The sequence below is a fragment of the Alternaria postmessia genome (genome assembly GCF_024291825.1).
Source record: "Alternaria postmessia strain BMP 2775 chromosome Unknown scaffold_66, whole genome shotgun sequence".
Classification (NCBI taxonomy): Eukaryota; Fungi; Ascomycota; class Dothideomycetes; order Pleosporales; family Pleosporaceae; genus Alternaria; species Alternaria postmessia.
Window position 1 is genome coordinate 281 of NW_026260139.1, and position 20188 is coordinate 20468.

At 48.9% G+C, this 20188-nt stretch overlaps 6 protein-coding genes across 6 annotated transcripts; 3 read left to right on the plus strand and 3 right to left on the minus strand.

Moving 5' to 3' along the window:
• Positions 1-1323: 1323 nt before the first annotated feature.
• On the minus strand, positions 1324-2824 carry J4E82_008327 (uncharacterized protein; the record flags this gene model as incomplete). The annotated part of the gene is made up of 4 exons (XM_051734560.1): positions 1324-1550; positions 1601-1957; positions 2101-2230; positions 2600-2824. 4 exons carry the CDS (start codon positions 2822-2824, stop codon positions 1324-1326), a joined length of 939 nt encoding a protein of 312 aa, XP_051585627.1.
• A 253-nt stretch (positions 2825-3077) lies between these two features.
• J4E82_008328 (uncharacterized protein) lies at positions 3078-4727 on the plus strand (the record flags this gene model as incomplete). The annotated part of the gene is made up of 1 exon (XM_051734561.1): positions 3078-4727. The coding sequence occupies one exon, from the start codon at positions 3078-3080 to the stop codon at positions 4725-4727; it is 1650 nt and encodes a 549-aa protein (XP_051585628.1).
• Positions 4728-5891: 1164 nt separating this feature from the next.
• Positions 5892-6968, plus strand: J4E82_008329 (uncharacterized protein; the record flags this gene model as incomplete). The annotated part of the gene is made up of 1 exon (XM_051734562.1): positions 5892-6968. One exon carries the CDS (start codon positions 5892-5894, stop codon positions 6966-6968), a length of 1077 nt encoding a protein of 358 aa, XP_051585629.1.
• Positions 6969-7247: 279 nt separating this feature from the next.
• J4E82_008330 (uncharacterized protein) lies at positions 7248-8835 on the minus strand (the record flags this gene model as incomplete). The annotated part of the gene is made up of 2 exons (XM_051734563.1): positions 7248-8504; positions 8620-8835. The coding sequence occupies 2 exons, from the start codon at positions 8833-8835 to the stop codon at positions 7248-7250; spliced, it is 1473 nt and encodes a 490-aa protein (XP_051585630.1).
• Positions 8836-9702: 867 nt separating this feature from the next.
• Positions 9703-11487, plus strand: J4E82_008331 (uncharacterized protein; the record flags this gene model as incomplete). Its single annotated transcript, XM_051734564.1, has 3 exons — positions 9703-9861; positions 9911-11274; positions 11325-11487. The coding sequence occupies 3 exons, from the start codon at positions 9703-9705 to the stop codon at positions 11485-11487; spliced, it is 1686 nt and encodes a 561-aa protein (XP_051585631.1).
• A 318-nt stretch (positions 11488-11805) lies between these two features.
• J4E82_008332 (uncharacterized protein) lies at positions 11806-14206 on the minus strand (the record flags this gene model as incomplete). The annotated part of the gene is made up of 10 exons (XM_051734565.1): positions 11806-12132; positions 12189-12273; positions 12327-12387; positions 12469-12570; positions 12623-12783; positions 12830-12984; positions 13044-13099; positions 13163-13749; positions 13805-14027; positions 14200-14206. The coding sequence occupies 10 exons, from the start codon at positions 14204-14206 to the stop codon at positions 11806-11808; spliced, it is 1764 nt and encodes a 587-aa protein (XP_051585632.1).
• Positions 14207-20188: the final 5982 nt, after the last annotated feature.

The window sequence follows — 20188 nt, forward strand, 5'->3', positions numbered from 1 at the left end:
ATAGATTGAGATTGACGAAAGCCAAGAGCCGATGTATTTGAAGAATGCCTTCTTCGTACATCGCAAGAACTTCAATGTCCGCATTAAGTTGAGACAGAAAAACACGAATTAGTGTCACTGCAGTGGCATAGACTTGCCGCTTGATGAATATTGTAAGCTTAGCAATAGAAACCGTCTCCCAGCAGAAAGTCAAATTCAGACTGCCCAAAGAAGTCGTTGTTCATGCTGAAGTCGTAATGCCTAGGAGGAGAATTGCGGAGTGCTCCAATGTCAGAGGCGGAAGCGCCGGGTGTAGGCAGCTCTCTAATATCTGATTGATACGGCGTTAGACAAGGCACATCAGAGATAGCTGCTGTCGACCTGGACGACTTACAAACTGAGTCTAGCTTTTGAGTGAAGACTTCGAGCGCTTCACGAGCTTTCCGAAACAATGGACTAGTCCGTTGCAGTACTCTCATGTTGTCAAGGCATTGCCCCAGTAGACCTCTGATCCTAGATGCCGGAGTGATAGTCTTCGCTTCAAGTTCAGGACGGATGTGGTACAGCAATGCAAGACAGAAAAGATGCATGGCTAGTATCGAACCTGCTTCTCGTTAGTGTTACCTTATCTGATCGCCGTATAACGCCTGTCCTTACAGGCATGATTGGAAATCCATCGGACGTTGTTGTGGTTCATGAACTCCTCGCTTTGTGAAATGATACAAAGGATTTGATTCAAGTTCTCGAGTACAACGAGATCGCTCTTGATGGTCGGCACACATTGCTCGAATAGAGATTCGTCAGCTTCATCTACACTGGAGGAGCCGACAACGACATCCAGCAAGTTTTTAATGACCGGTCCGTTAAGCATGATCAGAGCGCGGTAGTAATGTACTGTTAGAGTTATTCTGAAACGATTCTCTTCGATTCGGGATGTAAGGACGGTGCAAATCTCTTGTGGTGTGATGAGCCTTAGACGAGGGTCGAGCTGTTGACGCCACTCTTCAAATCGCTGGTACAATTGCAATCTCAATGCAAGCAAAGACCACGTGCTTAAAGATATCTCCCTTCCGATGTTGTGTTGGTAAACGTCACTGAGCATGGCTGCAATGATACTATATAGGTCGCTTTGCATCTTTGTTAGTTCGAGTTTCGCAAGAATGATCATCGAGCCTTACGTTTGGTATTTGTGCTGAAGAAGACTTTCCACTTGATATTCATGCGCAAGAGGTAACACGTGGTGAATCTGTCTCGGGTCTTCTAGTTCAGGCGTACATATGTGCTGTGACGGAATAAGACACGGTCTACCCAGGCACATACAAAGCATCCTGAGTAACTTAGCTTCTAGTTGGGGAAAATCAGATTGATGAGGGAATACCTATCCTGATTGATCAAACTGTACCATAGTCTCTTTCTCAACTCAGAGTCTGATGGCGAAAGATCTTTGTAGCTGGAAGGACAATGCAGACCGAGCTGAAATGCGGCTTTTACCGTCAGGGCATGGTACGTTCCACTACTGACAGGCATCTGCTGCTGCTGTTGATAGCTCGTAACGAGCAGTAACGATTGGACTAAGGGACTTGTTAATACTTGATAAAGAAGCGAGAGAGTAACAACTCACTGAGTTCCAAACTTGCGCCTCGGAGAGTTTCAGGGGTCAGATATTGTATGGTCCGCTGGAAATACACATCACACTTGGGATCTTCAATTGCCAGACACGAATGTGCAAACATAATGTTGACAAGTGCTCGCTTTGTAGTCCATCCTGGCTTGCGAGATCCAAAGGCCAGTTCCTTGAGAGGTGCTGTTAGAGTCGCTTTGCTGACGAAAGGAAAGGCTCCTGCGCTAGTTGCTATGAAGCGGTCAAGCATTGAGAAGGACTCTGAAATGGTTGGTAATGTTTCCTCAGAGTTGTGCTTCAGGTTGCTTGTTGGGTTTACTCTTGATGTGTTGATCTCACTCCAGTCTTCGGTTGTTTCTGGTTGGGTTTGATCATGCTGTTGCGGCGCACCACGCAAGAAGCGTATGAAGCAACGTGATATTGATCGAAAAAATGCATGATTCGAAGACAAACCTATCCATATTGTTAGAGAGCTCGTATAATGAAAGCTAATCACTAACCGAAGTGTCCAAACTCCGATGCGTGCCGATCCTGGAAGACCTCTGCGGCACGAACCTCCTCACTAACTTCTTGTTCAGAGATGTCAACAGCTGTGTCGGAATCAATATTGCCGACATCCCTTGCTTCAGTCTGGGCGCATAGTCTATGGATCACATCAGGTCGCTGGGTTACAGTGTCCACAGTGTCATCAGGGCGGGTCGTTGCTGAGTATCTGGTCGCCGTATGCAACTGATGTTGTAGTTTTCTGACTTTGTGCATCGCCTGAGCTCGGCTGTCGCTGTCAGATTTCACCCAAGCTGAGTTCTAGACACATACTCATTAATTCTTCTAGAACCAGTCTTTCTAGACGCTTTCGCATATACACAGTCGATGCCGAGGTGCTGACACGTCAAGCAAGCAGGTTGTATGCCATCGCACTGATAACGTTATGGGTCAACAAATGAGACAAGGATACACCAGTCTAAGAAACGCCAAAGCTCCCGAAGCAAAGAATCTTACCTTGGTCTTTCTAGACCTGCAACTTTGACACGCGAGCGATACACGTTTTCCCCTAGTCGAAGCTGACGCTTGAGGCGATGGCAGCTCTCCACACAGGTCATCGTTAGCGTTCACGGCCGCTGCTGGTATGACGGTATCTTCAGTAACCATCTTTTCGGATACCTTTGCAGCATAGGATCGTTCAGCAAGTTCCGGTAGGATTGTGAGTTCTGGTAGTCGGAACATCAAGTGATGATGGCAACGGGTCGGGAACGACGGAAGCCGAAGATCCCGACCCCGCTCTCCACATCCCGTACTTCCCCCGCATACTACCTTAACAGCTCTTGCTCGTAAAGTCTGTCCATGCGAAACGATGGCCGAATGGTCTAAGGTGGTAGATCTGGGTCCGCTCTTGGTCGTACAACGTCGCACCGGCCAGTGCAATTTAAAGAGGTCACAACCGTGAGATGGAAGTTATGCAGCTAGCAAGATTATCATCATGGCCTTCTTACCGATCCCTTTATTGGCCTTGTTGACAGTCCCGGTTGTCTACCTACTATCATGGATGCGCCATTGGCTTCAAGATAGGGGGAAGCTGCCATTGCCTCCGAAACCACCAGGCGTGCCACTACTGGGAAATGCGGTCGATGTCATCCGATCCGGAAAGACGGGCTCCCTACACCTACTTTTCGGCCAGTATGCTCGCGACCACGGCGAGATAGTTCGTTTGCAAGTTGGGCCCTTTACTCAGTACTTCATCAATAGTGACGAAGCCGTCAAAGCCATCTTCGATAAAGCATCTGCCACGACATCGGAGCGCCCACGTTGGATCATTAGCAACGAACAGATATGCAATCAAGAGAACGTGCTTCTATTGAGTGCCAGCCATCCCAGGTGGAAACACCAGAGGAAGGTCATCTTGCAAGGTATGACCAGTGTCACACGCGCCGATGCTGGTCTCGACTACCTGCATTTTGAAACGGCAAAGTTTCTGAAGCAAGTCGCCGGTAATGACGATCTAGCCGGTAACAGTGTCCAGCTCTTCAACGAAATTGGCCGGTATACGTACAGCGCATTCGCCAGTCAAACATTCGGCATGGATATCCCAGACGAGAAAGATCCAGTGATTGAATACATCTTCCGCAGCGGATTAGAACAGATCTTAGGAACACTTTCTGGATCTCACCTTGTCGATATACTCCCAATCTTGGACGGATTACCCCTTGTCCTCAAGCCCTGGGAGAGAAAGGCAAGAGCGCTCTTTCAAGACAACATGAAATGGTCCATCGAGCGCCTGCAGCGAGTTGAAAAGGCCATTAAGGCGGGCAGAGTCAACGACTCTTTCTTAGCTCGTGTATTACAGGATGAGAAAAACATGGGATTTGAAGACCGATCTGAGGCCGCTTACCTGGCTTTCATGCTCATTATCGGCGCTGCAGATACTTCGAAAATGTCATCATGGTCTTTCCTCGAGGCCATGATGCGATTTCCCGCTGTTCAGGCCGAGGCGCTCAGCAAGATTGAAGCTGTAGTTGGAGTTGCAGACCGCCTACCAATCTACGAAGACCTCGAGTCGATACCTTACGTACGCTACCTGATGAAGGAGCTCTGGCGTTGGCGCCCACCTGTTGCACTCGGCCATCCACATATGACTACCAAGGAGCTGAATTACAATGGCATTCGTCTGCCTGCCGGCTCTCGTATCCATCTCAACTCGTGGGCCATTGGGCATGACCCGGGCCGACATGTCGACCCAGATCGCTTCTGGCCTGAGCGGTACGAGGGAGACTTGACGAATAGTGAGCAGAGCAAGAACTCCGCTAACGTTAAAGACCGCGATCATTTCGCTTTCGGATCCGGGCGGCGTATCTGTCCCGGGTATCATGTCGCCGAACGTTCACTGGCAATTGCGATCATGCGTCTAGTGTGGGCGTTTGAGATCGTGCCAGCGCCAAACGCCAAGTTGCCACTCGACCCGAGAGATTTCCCTGGAGATATGCCAGGAAATCCAGGAGAGCATATGCCTGTTATGTTGAAGGTTCGTAGTGAGGCGAAGAGAAAGATAATTGACGAGGAGTACGCGAAAGCAGAGGCTGCACATCCTGCGATGGAGCCTTTGAACCATGATGGATGGTCTTGGAAGTTCTGAAGGGCAAGACATATATAACGGCTGTGCGATGCGCACTCGCTGTAATCAATGCAAGCATTATAGATGTCTTAGCAGACACTACTCGATAGCTGTTCCAACGTATTCATGTACCAGCAGCCCTACAGACTACCTTAAAGAAGTTATTCTGAATGTTTAAGAGCAAAGGCACGCGTCATGCATCTGCGATACGATGGCTTGCTCGGATTTGGTGACATGCTCGTCTTCAAGAATAGTTCTATTGTAATCGCAGCTCGAAAGGCTTCATCTTTGTGAGTTAACTCCTCATATAAGCTCTTCAGCCTGATTTGAATGAGCGACATGTTGCATATTACTGCGTTCAACGTCTTGAAGTCTTCTACGTATAGTGCACATAGCGTGTAATCTGGATGCTTTGGAGGCTACTTCCAGAGGTACCTACGATGGAGGCTGCCGCATCACAGACTATGCCACTATCCTCGTGCATTGTCCTCGCACATCGCTCTTAGTGAAAGACCGACATCATCAGCGGCTACAGAGAACGGTAACTTTATCATAGCTCGGCCGAGGCTAAGTGGATAGCGGAATGCGGGATAGACGTCGTAACCCCACTCTTCCCGGAGTTTCCTGACTGGCGAAACGCAAACACTACACCTGCACCAGGAATACTCAAAGATGATATGGAAATGATATGGCAAATATGTAGAACGGGATGCGATCTCAATATACCTAAGTATTCACGACATTCGCTGAACTCCGGGAGTGGAATTTCTGAAGGCGGTTCGCCTTCAATATGGATGTGCATCGCGCTCATCTATACCAAAATTGTCGGCTGTTGATACGATCTCAACGGAGCATAATGGAAAGAGAATTACGGTACCCCGCGAATCGAGCAACGCGTCTCATCTTTGCTGAAATCAGAGTATAGACCCGTTCCCGACCCGACTATCGTATATCCAATGATGCTACAGTCCGAAGGCCCGGATCGGATCGCGCTCGCTTCTCGTTATGCTCCGATCCGAAGTATGTATCACTATAAACAGTGTATCCTTCATGTTTCTCGAGATGTATCATTCCATCACAACCAGGCCAGTTACATTCGCCTTGGAAGACATTACTCGTGGGCTTTCCATACCAATCACTACTGTTACGGGCCCAAACCTGAAACTCATACAAACATCTACCAAAATGGACGTTCCCCAATCCTCTAGCATGCCACGCGTGCAACAACCGCTTGGTAAATCCTCGCCATACATCATTCCTGCATACGAGGGCGATACCATGATGATACCCGGACACAAAGTTACTGTACGCCTACTCGCCAGTGCGAAGGAGACTTCGGGCCTGTTATCTGTGTTCGGATACGATGGTGCTCTCGGGGACCCTCCAGGCTTCCACTATCATAACTTGGCTCATGACGTTTTCATGTGCACACGTGGACATGTGAAAGTCTGGGCGGGAAATCGCTGTAAAATCCTCGGTCCGGGAGATTTCTGCTACGTTCCTCCCAAGGTCGTGCATCGACCACAGCTTATCGATGATGGCACCAACGAATCGATCGGAGTAGTCACTCCTGGACAATGGGTTGACTTCTTTCGGCTGATTTGTAAGAAGTATGATGGTGTTTTTGCGGATGAGTTTGATACAAGCGACATAGGAGAGTTGGTTGGATCTAGAATCACGGAGATCAAGGAGAAGTACGACGTCGTCTTTCAACCAGGATTTCAGGGTGCGGAAGTCAGCGATTTGACAAAGGAAGAGGACTCTAAGTTGCCCGATGAGCCTGGCAAGGAGTACTATCTCAAGGCGAACACAGGACCGTGCCATCTACTCGAGGGTGTGCTAAGCAGGCCTTTCATCACCACTAAGCAAACTCAGTCGCCCACGGGGAACTTTGCAGCTACAGCTATCGAGTCAAGTAACCGGTTGGCAAACTCGGTCCTGAGTAGGCCATTCGCGTTCATGAAGGTTCACCAGGTATATCATGTTCTAGATGGAGCGATCAACGTCACTCTTGATGGGAGTGCGAATGTCATTCGAGCAGGAGAGACAGCTTTTGTTCCGGCCGGCACTGCAATCTCGATTGAGTTCCTCGACCGATACAACCGCTTCTGGGCGTACTCGAGCGGAGATGGATTGGAGTCGCTGATCGCGGATGCTGGTGGCAAGTTCGAGGGCACTCTTGTGCCAGACAAAAGTAGACCGCTTGATAAAGAGGCGTTGAAGAATGCAGCAGAAAAACATGATGTCAAGATTTCTAGTTAATACATGCGTACGTAGCAATACCGATCAAAACACATGAAAAGATCTAGTTGAAGTGGCGCTCATACATTGTTTTCAGGCCTCCATATCAGTGGACGCGGCTTCGACACCAACTTAGGGTACTCGGCATCTGCTAGATGGTACAGGGACATTATGTTGGGATTGGTTTAATACAATACCATCGGGGTGCCACATTGAAATCGACGTCACATTTCGTCCCTCAAATGCCTTCTTGACGTCACTCCAATACACCAAGTGCTGCCCCTCTGTAGCGATTGTGCGTTAAGAATCAATGAGAGCACCATCCTTGATCATCGACACACCGGCCATAAAGGCCCTGTACATCCAATCATCTCCGTTTTGCCCATTCTCGTTGTCGTATACCAGTATGTCCCTTCCGCTAGGGAACCGCACCTCCACCCAATCCTGGCAAGTCGTATCGAGCAGGTCACATTGATCCAAGTCCTCCTCGCCCGACCAATCTCGGTGCAGTTCGTCTTCCTTGTCCTCAAACACGCGGAAGCTTAGACTAGTACCAACCAGCATGCTCGTTTCGTGGAACAAGAGGCTCTCTGACCTGTAGTAATGTATACCCGAGTTGGCGCACGCTGTGAAGAATTCACGAAGCGTATTCGGGTAATGGAAGTTTGTGTGCTTGAGAACGACGCGGCGAATCGAGGATGAGTGTACGTTGATGATCCGCGCAAGAGTGGGCGCAGAAGTGCTCGTGACAAGCCCGTCAAGTTCGAGTGAGCGGAGGCGGAATGGTGGGCTAGAGCCTAGTAGCCGAAGCAAAGGTGCCCAATTCTCGCTACGCGATAACCAGCGCTGACAACTCGATGGGCGCGCAGATAGATGCAGAGATTTGAGGTTCGCGTTGCTTTCGATCATCAAGACAAGGGAAGTCATGGATTCATTCTCCAAGGCCAACATATCCAACTGGAGCTTCAGGCATGTAAGGGCTCGTAGGGCGCATACCCTTCGCATGGAGTAGAGTAATAGTGGACTAGATGTCAACTTCGACTGCCATTTCGAATCCGCGAATCCCAATATCTCAAAGCTGTCTAGCTGCTGTCTTGTATGCTGGAGGCTGGAAATCAGGGCATAACCAAGGCTGACCATAGAGTACGTATCGATAACGTGATCGTGCCGTGGACCATGCAGCCCGAAGTGATATCGAGGGCCGAACCTTAAGTGCGGATGGGCTTCGGAAAAACCAAACAGTGGCAGCTCATTGGTTAATTCCTCGTCACACATTCCCCACAGACCAGGAGGAGCGCGAAACAAGAAGTTCTTGAGATTCGTCAGACGTTGAAAGATACGACCGAACATCCATGGCACCTCGGAGGTACTGATGGCAGCCTTCGCACAGGGTTTTCCTGTTGCTAGATCCCCGAATCGTGATGGCTGGCAATCGAAGATAGTGTACACCTCGAGTGTGCGAATACGCTCGGCAAGTCGCGTGCAAGACAAGGCCTCGAGGCGCGCGACGCTTGCCATGGTCGTTCGACATCGTCGTCTGGAGAAGCATACTTTGACCTGATCAGAGCAGTTAGTTGTCAGAACAACTGACCCCGAAGGCCTCGCTGGGTTCTACGTAATGCTGGAAAGTATGCAAGACATAGCAAATATATTTAGGTTAGATTTTACTTACAAAGCGGTCATCGATACCTCGTGATATGTTTCGGTTGCCCAGTGATCGAAGCGTGAGTAGGTCCTTTTTAGAAAGATACTCAGCAATCATGACAATGAGCTCACAAGGTAGAGACTCCAGGCTGCCTGGAGAATAGACGTCGTGTTTGTCTTTGAGCATGCTGCCGAGGTCTTCACGGATGAAAGCCATGAGTTCTTCCATGTCAATCACTCTCATTTTTGCGGGTTTGATATGTCCTCGGAGTGGTGTGCGACGAAGTTGAGGGATTGCGAGGAATTCTTGCGCAGGCTATCGCTACCATAGTTTTGGTCCTATGGGAAGGACGAATAGTGGTACATAGTGATGTCAGGAAGCCGCCGCAAAAAGCGGAGTTTCCTCGACGTGAAAATCATGTATTGTTCGAACATAGTAACACCGGATTGAGAAGCATCGCGTTCGTGGTGGCTTCGTGAGTCGGTCTTCGTAGGCACCGCATCGGGTAAGTGCTACATCATAGAGAAATCTGGGAGGTATAGTACAGAAGACAAGGCTGCCAAAGCGTGATTGCTGAGTGACGCGCTGTATCCTTGGATATCAGTCGATGTACATGTTGATAGAGAGCATTGTGCGTGGTTGTGTTGTCGTAGTGACCAGCAGAAGCACGGCGATGAGGCAGTTTGGCGCTATTGCGGGTCGCGCGTCGCGTCTCGGCGCAATATCTGTCGCCAGTCTCCCGCTTGCCGTCCAACACCATACCCACAGATGCTGACCCACTCTCTTGCGCGTATTCGTACCAGTGGGGAAAGAGTCGCATACCCCTCGGGTGTACGAGATGACCATGAAGCTGCAAAGTTTACCCGGCACCAATGCCCCACCCCCGCAATGTGGGGTTGTGCGCATGCAACTCACTACGAATGGCTGCACTCAGTACCCGCTACTTGTGATGCCTGTCGCTTAGCACGCTCGGTATCAGGTGTCAATTTATTGAACGCCTGCTCATAGCCGCCACGGTGGAGTTCTGAAGCTTCGGAGAAGTGCATCTTGTAACTCGGCACATCTTCATCCCACGGACGTCGCCAGCGCACCCTTTGAACAACGTGAAGCATGGCAGTAGAACAGATCTTCGAGGCTCTGCCTTTGCATTATTTGCAGCATGGTATCTCAAAGTTTGGCGTGGGAAACATTGCCTTGGCGGTCCTCGCAACCGCAACTTTGGGGGTGTTCGCAGACTATGCTTGGATGCTATACATGAGATCAAAGATGGTAAGAACGCCACACTGTAGCGTGCGAGCATGATACTGATGTTGAGAAGCCGCCTGGGCCTTTCCCATACCCAATCGTTGGCAACACGTTCCAGCTACCAGATAACAAGCCGTGGATCTTCTTCGAGGAACTGTCGAAAAAATACAACACCCCATTGATAACATATTGGATCGGACGCAATCCGACCGTATGGATCAACGATGCTTGGACCGCGAACGAACTTCTTGATAAGAGAGCAGGCATATACTGCTCAAGGCCGCGTATGCTTGTCTTTGCTGAACTCGGCTCTGGTCAGAACAATCTCGTAAATCTCATCACTACCACACAAGCGCAGCGTGAGCGCTTCCGGATGTTGCGCAAGGTGACACATCAGGGCGTTGGCATTCAGCAAGTGAAGAAGTACCGTGATTTCCAGAACGACGAGAGCAAAGTTGTCGCCCTCGACCTCCTGCGTACCCCCGAAAACTATGTCGCGCACTTTGAACGCTATGCGACCAGCGTGGTTTCTATCATCGGCTTCGGCAGGCGTGTCGCGAGCCACGATGATCCCATCATCACCGACGTTATCGCGTTAATGCACCGGGCGGCCGATCTGAACGTGCCAGGGAAGACGTTTCCCATGCTGATGGAAACCTTTCCAATTCTTGCTCGCGTACCGACCGAATATGCGCCATGGAAGCACGGCATGGGATCAAAGAAGAGATCGCATCGTGGTCATGACTTCTTCTACTCCTTAGCAAGTGAAGCGAATGCGAAGCCAGGACACGATGATTGCTATGCGAAGATGCTATTTCGAGAGCAGGAAAAGTATGGTCTCAATCCGAAAGAGATCTCCGCGCTGACTGGAAATTTGTTCGGCGCTGGATCAGACACTTCGAGCAGTACGCTCATTACCGCTGTTCTTGCAATGCGAGCGTTTCCAGAAGCCATGCATGCAGCATGGGAAGAACTAGATCGCGTGGTCGGACCGGATCGCAGTCCCTCGTTTGAAGACGACGCCAATCTGCCTTATATGCGCGCGTTCGTAAAAGAGGTGTTTCGATGGCGATCTGTTGCAATTATTGGTGGACAACCACATGCTCCAGTCCAGGACGATTACTACAATGGTTATCTGATCCCACAATCAACATGGGTGCAGGGAAACGTGTGGGCGATTCACCACAATGAACGCGAATTTCCCCACCCAGACCGATTTAATCCAAACCGTTTCATGAAGGATCATCCTAACTCGCGACCTTTTCCTGGTGAGAGGGGATACATGACATTCGGCTGGGGTCGACGCGTGTGCTCAGGCCAGGCGCTCGCCGAACAAGGCACATGGTTGACCGTTGCGAGACTAGTTTGGGGTTTCAAGATCGAGCCAGCACTAGACGAGAGTGGGAAGCCTATACCGGTCGATATCTTTGATTACACGTAAGTCTTGGTCGGGAGGCGACTAACATGCAAGTACTAATGTCCACTAGAAACGGCCTCAACATGCGACCGCAAGTGTTTAAAGTGAGCATCAAGCCGCGAAGCGAGAGAATACGGCAGGCTATCATCCGAGAGGGCGAGCAAGCATTGTCAGATCTTGCGCAGTACGAGGGTGAGACAAAGTATCGTATGAGTACTTTCTACGGCAAATAAAACTGGCGATGGGGAAGCGACAGTAAGAACAGCTGGGGAAGTAGTAGATACGCTCGCGTATAGACATGCAGTTTTCGTCAGTCAAGGCGAATCGTCGTTCATGTCGTCTCAACGGATACCGCTTCCATGAATGTTGACATAAGAACAATACCAACTCTTTGCCAATGTTTAGTAAGAGATTGTGTTGTAGCACGCTAGCCAGTGGGTGAAGCGACTTGTATCTGTTAACACAACGTTGTATTGCAGTAATCAGGCTAGTCTAGTAGCTTGCTTTGTTATCTATAGTACCAGGACTACCGCTTGTATTCCTGCAACAGCTCAGCCATGGTGGTTGTCCAGGCTCATCTGCTGCAAGATTCTCCATAGTAGCCAGTTCTTGATTTCGGCCTCGCTTTCTAGAGATTGGAGTTCCTCTTTGATAGCCCGCTCGAGGTTCTGGAGTACTTGAAGAGTGTACGCTAAACTACCCTTTACCTTCAGCTCGCTTAACAGGACTATCTTGAGATCGGTTGTCAGACTTTCTGTTCGCTTCCGCTGCTGCAGGATCGCATTGATCTCTGGGCTGCCAAGCTTTGAAGCATGGATGAGAGGGAGAGAGTATTTTCCTCCATCGAAATCGGAGCAGAAGCCTTGATTCTTGGTGTTCTATAATATGTCAGCTATTTTTGCAGAGAACGCAGATGGCGGGGTTGGTGTCAAACCTTAGAGGACTCGAGATTCTGGTAATCGTTCCGGATCTGTATATACCGTCCAAATAGAGTCAAAAACTCCTCCATATCCATGCATCTATATGAATATTAGGGACTATACCTAGTCTATGTGGTCGACCGATAGCTTACCTATTCATGGTTGCCTGACCTTGTAACAAGCGGCTAGCCATACGAAACAAGGCAGTCGTTTCTGGAAATATCATTGTTAGAATATAGAGAACAAGCCTGTAGACTATCATGGTGGCTAAGTCTATAAGACTAAACAACTTACTAGAATCAACTGTTTGAAGGTATTCTTCTTCAGTGGGCGTGATTGAATGATATGTCCAATACATATCGGCTCCCTGACCTATTTGCAACGCCATGAGCTCCTCTTTCAAAGAATTAGTGAAGAGAATCTCGACATTAGGGTAGAACTACGTTACCAGTGAAAACCAAGACAGAGTCAGAGGATATCTTCTGTATCTGTCTTAGTGCATCGGCGCACTGGAAGTAAGCAGAGTTGACGGTCTGGCCGATACCATAAACTCTGTGGGCGGCTGGGTGGCCACGACGGAGTGGGGAGTGATCTTGAATGTCGTCTAGCCTTCAAAAGGTTAACAGAGACTTATCCTACATGCGGTTGTACTTACATAAGTGAGGAGCTGTGTAGCTGTGTAATGACTGTCCGAATGATAGTCAAGTGGTGCTGTGGTACCTGGTACCATGTATTCAAAGCGTCGATGAACGTGTGCCAAATTTCTTTGGAAGGCAGCGATGCAATGTATCTCGATGGATACTCAATGACCTATAGTTGGTGTTAGTTCCTAAGCGTAGACCAACTCTAAATTGTCCATTGAAACCTACGCTTTGGTCCAACGGCGGGAGCCGTTCACAGGTAAACAAGGACGGTTTAGTTCGACCTGCGTACTGTTTAGATACTGTTGAATCGTTTGTTTCCAGAGATTTCTCCTCGATCTACTTACCCATAGAGCCCATTCCGCACTCGCTATCGGTCACGCCTTGCCCGCTAAGATTCAGCTTCGATATCTTTAAGATATCATTGCTGATGATTGCGGAGGATTCTGTCGAACTATTGAAGAAATAGGCACCTTCGTTAATTCTCTGAGCCAGGTACTGTTTGTACTCACTCCCAAATGCCGTGTTGTATCGAGGACATGTTTTGCTCCAAAATATGTTGCCTGCCAGTACGCCTTCCAGGATTTCAAACCACCGCATGATGGCAGGCGAAGAACCTGGAATCTGGTACTGGGAAAAGAACTCAGCTTTGAGTGAGCAATAGTCGTCCTCAAGGGATTTGATCTTTTCTTTGAGAGCGACTTTTGCCTCTTGACAAGACATTGAATACCATTCCATGAACAGGGGAACAGCGTTTCTCACAACGACCTTCTCGTTGGACCGGAGGAAAGTCGTATACTCCGTTTCCCACGAGAAATAGTCGTTCGTGAGAATCATAATCTCATAGTAAGGTTTGAGAACTGGTTCAATCAGTTTTTCTTCCTCTTTAGTGAGACTGAAGTTGGATCCAAATCGAGCGACGGCAAAGAGAAATCTACAGATATTAGTTGCAAGCTCTTGATCGAAGAAGTAGAAGAAGATCTACTCACTCGAAGGCATTGTCCACAAGGCGATCCGAGAGATATTGAGTAAGATTCTGATATCGAATCTCCTCTTCCATCATGGCTTCACCACGCTTCCATGTTTGCAGGCCTTGAATTACAAGATTCCCGAGTTGAGAGTCCGTATCCACAAGCTGAATAGCAATTTTGGCGAAAACTTGCGTATGGCGGTTCTGCCAACCTGGATCCACGGCCTTCTTTCTACCACCAACTGATACACTAGAATCACAACATTTCGTGTCCGGCTATATAAGAAATCTTGTTAGCAAATATCCAGGACCTTCCTGAGAGAACATGATTAGAATACACCTACATCAAACGGGAGCCAAAAATCGACGTCTTTTATCAACGTTAGTGAAGAATAACTTGAATGTGGAAGCAACCTACCATTTTGGAAGAAGGCAACCTCGTTGATGTAAGAGACGAGGGCGAGACGTTCAGGAAGGCAATATGGGTAAGTCAAGGATGTCCAACCACCTGAACGCAGACTAAGGCACCCTTTCACGAACCCCACATTAGCTCTCCCAAAGACATCGATCTGACACTGAACCGTGGCATCATCTGATGCTTGAGTTTCCTTGTGAACACGTGGATGGAATCGACAGAAGTATTCGGGATCATCGATGTAGCGGTTCGGTGGTATAGGAAGTGAAAAGTCGGCATAGTCCTGTAGTCCATTTGATGCCATTGTTTTCGCCTGATTCGTTTACTGCAATATAGATGGTGGAAGGTGTATGATTTGAAAGCAAGTGGGAAGTGTTGATGTTTAGAGTAAGACTTCTAGATTGGCGGATTTGGATAGTCTTTTAAACATTCCCTCAAGGAGATCTCCTCAAGACAACAGCGACATCTGATTCACATCTAGCATCAGGTGTTCCTTTTACATTGTTTCTTTTAAGCCATGTTGACGACAAAAAGCAATTAACGATGCGAATCCTGTAGGAAGAAGCGAGTATTATTTTCATGACGACTATACTTAGCATCACTTTGTCAAGAAGGGTCTGGGTAAGTTTCGTCAGTATAGTTTTTCGAACAATGTTTTTGAGCTGACGTGTTTCACAGCCGAGCGACGCACTCTGTCCACCAAAACAATATCGCAATGACAACGCGTGATGTCTTAACAACCCCAATCTCTCAAAGGCTGTACTAGAGCTGATATCTGATTAGCAGTCTCCGAGCTTATCATATTACAACAATAATTAGTCAAGGTTATAAGATTAGATGTGATGCACATTTACCTGACTGCGCCTACATCGCATGGGTCGAGGATAAAGATCTATAGGCCATCCAGTTTTGAACATAAGTCAGACTTGCCAACGCATACTTGCATAAAGATTGAGAAGATATGAATGCCCTCAGAGTATGCACGACTGCATGTCTCAAAAAGGATTTGATCAATGCCGACCATTCTCGCCTCAAAGCGTTCGAATGCGTCCGCTGGCAAGATTGCTGCATTCTTTTGAGCATTGGCCGGTCTACATATGGCTCTCTGCACGTATGATGATTCGAACTATGTCTAATTAACTAGTTAGTTGCTCTTGAGGTAAGCATACTGTGCTGCAGGCCTTGGCATAGCATGTTTCGCAATGCAGCAGTGGCATACATGCATCCGTCCAAGTGATCCCGGATTGTCGGACCTTGAGGGCGTGAAACAAACAACTCCGAGGATGTTGTTTTCATCAGCCGAGGCGAATTTTCGTCCATGTCTTTTCAACGGGTGCCACTTCCAAGAATGTCGACGTACTACCAATGCCAACTCTTTCCCAATGTGAGCCTTGACGCTGAACCACTAAGACGTTGCACTCGCTATCGTGGCCATATTCGAGATACCACGGCAAGTGCATCACGAACAATCCTCGACCGACGTTGACATGATCTCCCCCTGTAGGATTGATAGACACATATACTGGTCGAGAATCGTTGTTTGATTTCTTGCGATCAAGCTCAAGCTGGTAGCAATGCGGTGCGTCCGATTGCATGATCTGAGTGATGTAAGCGCTGATGTGTATGAAGCGAGTGAGTTGTTGCGCGTTTCGTGCGTCCTCGGAAGTGTCGTGTAAGTAAGACATGGCATGGTAGATTCGCCAGTCAACGGTGTTTCCATTCCGGAGTTCCAAACTGACAGTGCATGGGACATCAGGTGTAGATCGGTGTCTGTGATATCGGCCGTTGTCCACCATCATCAGTCCCTTTGCCCATCTTACTGTACCAATCCATCCAGTCCATGACCAACTAGGAAATCCAACCCGCCGTCTGACTGGGTTATCTACATCCCAGCTTAAGTTATTCACAAATCTTGACAGCGATATAGTAAGTGGTGTTCTATCGCGCCGAAAGTTTACATCATAACCAAAGTACGGCATTCCCCAAAGATGTTGTATGCCACTATATGGAATATTCGTGCCTTGTCGTAGTAATGCAAAGATGCCTAGCAATGCATTGAGTACGTCGTCTTCATACGTGAGCGATCGCTTTGTGAATGCCTCGATCCGGTGGAGGACACTCTTAACGTGCCCGTTGATAGTTGGAAAAAGGCCCGGGTCTGGATTTTTGTTGAAATAGTCACACCAAGAACCAGCACTCTCTTCATCACGTCGCCAGAACATGTGTTCAGGAGCTAACCAGCCTTCCATTCGAGACCTCTCCTGGCATTCGTAATAGAGTTGGGTGTCAGTGAAAACAAGACGCCTAGTTGAAAGTAGGCCTTCCTGATACGTCCAGCCTCTTGAGCTCCATGTTGTACTCTCCAGGGTTTCTCTACTAAACAAGGGAGTGGAATACAAGATCCGTCGGCCAAAGTAGAAGGGTTGGTTCACCACTCGTTGCCGACTGACGCCCGGTAGTCCATAAGAACCATCAGAGCCGGCCGCTGCGATAATCGTTAAGGCCGACCCAGCATAGATCTTATCCATCTGTCTGAGCTGCGCATGGAAGTCCTCTGAAGATTTATTCAAGCAGTACCTGTCAACCCACAGGTAATCGTGCCCAAGTGCGAGCGTGACTTTGATGGCGTCTTCGATGGTCGCTGGGAGGTCTTGTGGTAGAAGCTCAGGTGCTGGTGACTCTAGGCGAGCTTGACCAACAGATTGATCTTTCGGGTTACCCCAGACGTAGCTCAATGTCACATACGACGCGGTAGCTGGTAAGTCTCTGATTAAGCGATGCTCGCAGTCGATAACCTTCAGGCCGGGTACGGAGTATGAATATCGTAAGTTCTTCCCTCTATCGACTGTGCGACATTGATGGGTGTGTACACACGAATCTATCCACTCACGAACGACCCTGTAGTCGATCAGACGTGCTATTGGTTGCAAGTTTCGAGCGATAGGTCCAGTGCAATCAAAGATGATGGAGCTGCGGATATTGAAGAGGTTGAAAATCCGCCAATCCCGCCGTGCTTCGATACACAGTATGGGCGCTTCGATCTTTTCGAGAAGAGGAGTTACCGCAAAATGAGCTTGTACAGCGGTCACGTTGTACATTCCACCTTTCGGCAGATGGCCCATACTGCCACTCAGGAATCTGCAGAATGCGCAGGTCTTCGGCTTTAGCTGATATATTTCCAGCACGATTCGGACTGCTATCGCAGGTTTGAAGCATAGTGCATCGTCCAAGTCGAATGCCGCGCACTGTGAGCAAAGGCCCTCAGGCGCCGCAGCTGGTTCAGGGAGTGAAAGCGAAGTCGGCGATGCCATCGTCTAACGGGATGAGTTTTGACAAGCACAAAAGATGAGGGAACGCTGCCCGCAAGCGAATGGTTTGAAACTGCGTACGGAAGCCCGCAAAGCTGTAGACGCGACGACTGCGCCGCATGCCTACAGGACGCTACCCAGGCACGTCTTGATCTGCAGCCTTGTGCGACTTCTCAGAGTCAGTAATAAAGCGTTTGCCCCACGTTGTAACGAACTCTGATTCAATCGAACGCGACGAAGACCGTGGATAATTGGATTCAACACCCGGCGCTTCTGAGTTAGGCTGGGAAAGCATTGCTAACAATGATCGCGAGACCGGTGGATTCATTTTCGATTCAACGAGATGGCACCTAATCAGCAAGGATGATTACACGACTCGTAACGAGACTGCTCCAGACAAAATTGTCGCCTTGAACATCAGGAGCGTCATCCGTGATCAACGCCGATTCAGAATTTGCCGCTTACGGAAATATGATGATGTAAGCGCGCACGTTCCACCGCGTCATCGCGTGATTGCGATATCGCGTCTCCTTGACCTGCATCTACATAGCCATCACCACGCATTTTCAGTTCTATCACGCCACCATCAACGCATGATCAAAAGCTTCTAGCGCATTCAATATTGCATATTCATTCTTCTCGTTCGGTTGACACTTTAGTCGTGCCGCAAGCCTTTGGCACAAGGCTTCCGGGATCTGCTAGACATGTACAATGACTGATTCCTAAGTTAGATACCAGATGAATATGACTGGCCGACATCAATCATTGACCCGGAATCATTCTCACGGGTCTTGGCTACGAAGAAGCCCCAGTCTGATATATGCAACGCGCTATTCGAGATCAACATCCTTCTCTCGAACTGCAAACTAACATCATAATCAGAGAATCGTGACCAAAGAAGTCGAAACCTCTACAAGAAGTTCATGGCACGATCCCAAGAGTTGGCGATACCGATTGCCGCGCAAGATACGGATCCGCAAACTCCTCGAAGAACAGCGCGCCGCTGACCCAGCCACATGTCGCCGCATTATCCGCCTGCGTGCACGTCCACTCTTCATCGACCGGGAGCATATATGTTGTACCTTTTCTACCATGCTGCGGTAGACTGAACAATACAATGAAGCAGCGCGCCTATGACTCGAAGGACGGGAAAGTAGGCGCCGACGGAGATCTTTCTATAGGAGGTGTTTGTCTGGTATGCCACAAAGCGCTTACGGAGAGTCTTTTGCTGCACAGACGAATCGTTTCAGAAAAACCGTTCAACTTTGGGGCTGACCTACCTCGACCTCCGATGATCCAACGTGCTAGCGAATGTATCCACCCCGGCGGTCCACAAAGGTAAAGGGACGACTGCAGCGCAACATCAATCTACCAGGCGAGGTTTCCGCGCGTTGCCTTTCTACACCCGATGGTATTAATGGAGATTCTGGCTGATAAGATGCATGGTTCTGCATGGAAATCCACTTTCAAAGCGATCGATGCTTTGGTAGAGAAAAGTACTCAGTGTAACCAACCGCATCCAAGCAAGACATTACCGATTTTGTCGGTCGGGCGGCAAGGATGACGGCTGGCGAGGACTTCCGGGTGGAGTGCAGATATGATTCGGCTTCCTTGAGTCATTGCTGTTATACTCACGACGGAGCTCAATCGGTGGTGCGTGCGAAGCAAGCATGTTTCGTGGAGGTGAGATGTTAAGTTCGCAATGTATCATCTCTTTGTCTTTGTCACTTATCGGCTTGATGAGTCAAAAGTCTCGGCGTCTTTTCCAGCCGGATGCGGACGTTTCTGCGCCACATTACCCTGCACATACCAGCCTTCCCAAACAACTGGCCTGCGGATGCTGCTTTGTCTGTGAATCAAGCTAGAATATTCGTCCCCTAAACACCTTCCTTACATGCGATGGCGACTGGCCAACCATGTTCTTCTTCATAATCCTAGACCTTGTCGCGGCAGTCTCACAAGCACGAGCAAGAGTGCTGCAGATCCGAGATCTATCTCAATGCGCCGTAAGTCTAAACCGCCCCAATTCTCGATTCGACGCAGCTGATCTCCGTAAGCGACTATGCATCGAATACCAGGGCGGGACCAGTGACTGTGGCATAGAAGACCCTAATTGCAGCTGCACAAATTCGCAGCATCCAGGTGTCAATACTTGCCTTACGAACCAATGTTCTGAATCAGAAGTGTTACAAGCATTGGGTTTCTTGAATGACGCATGCTATTGTATGAGATTCTTAGCGGGCTAAATATGTTTCCAGCTAATGTTTCGAGCAGCCAATGCACATGTGAGCAGTTCGATCTTTGGGACGAGTACGGCAGTTGCTGATTCACCATCGACTACGCACGTAACACAGTATATGACTACAGTGGTTATCGCACCTGGGACAGTAGCCCCTAGCGTGGCTTCTTCGACGGCCGCCTCAGCATCCCTGATATCAACATCCAAAGACTCCGATTCTGCACGACCGAGTACTCCAAACTCTCCTTCAGACCCCTCGGCGCAACTCACCAACTTATCCGATAGTACACCGACAGCGCCCGCTTCTCCAAGCACCAGCGCAACGAACACCGAGCAAAGTCCACCGCGCACCATGACACACCCTTCAGGGCTCTCGCTGTGCGCAACGATCGGCCTAGCAGTGGGCATTCCATGTGGCATGATCTTGCTCATTACCACAGG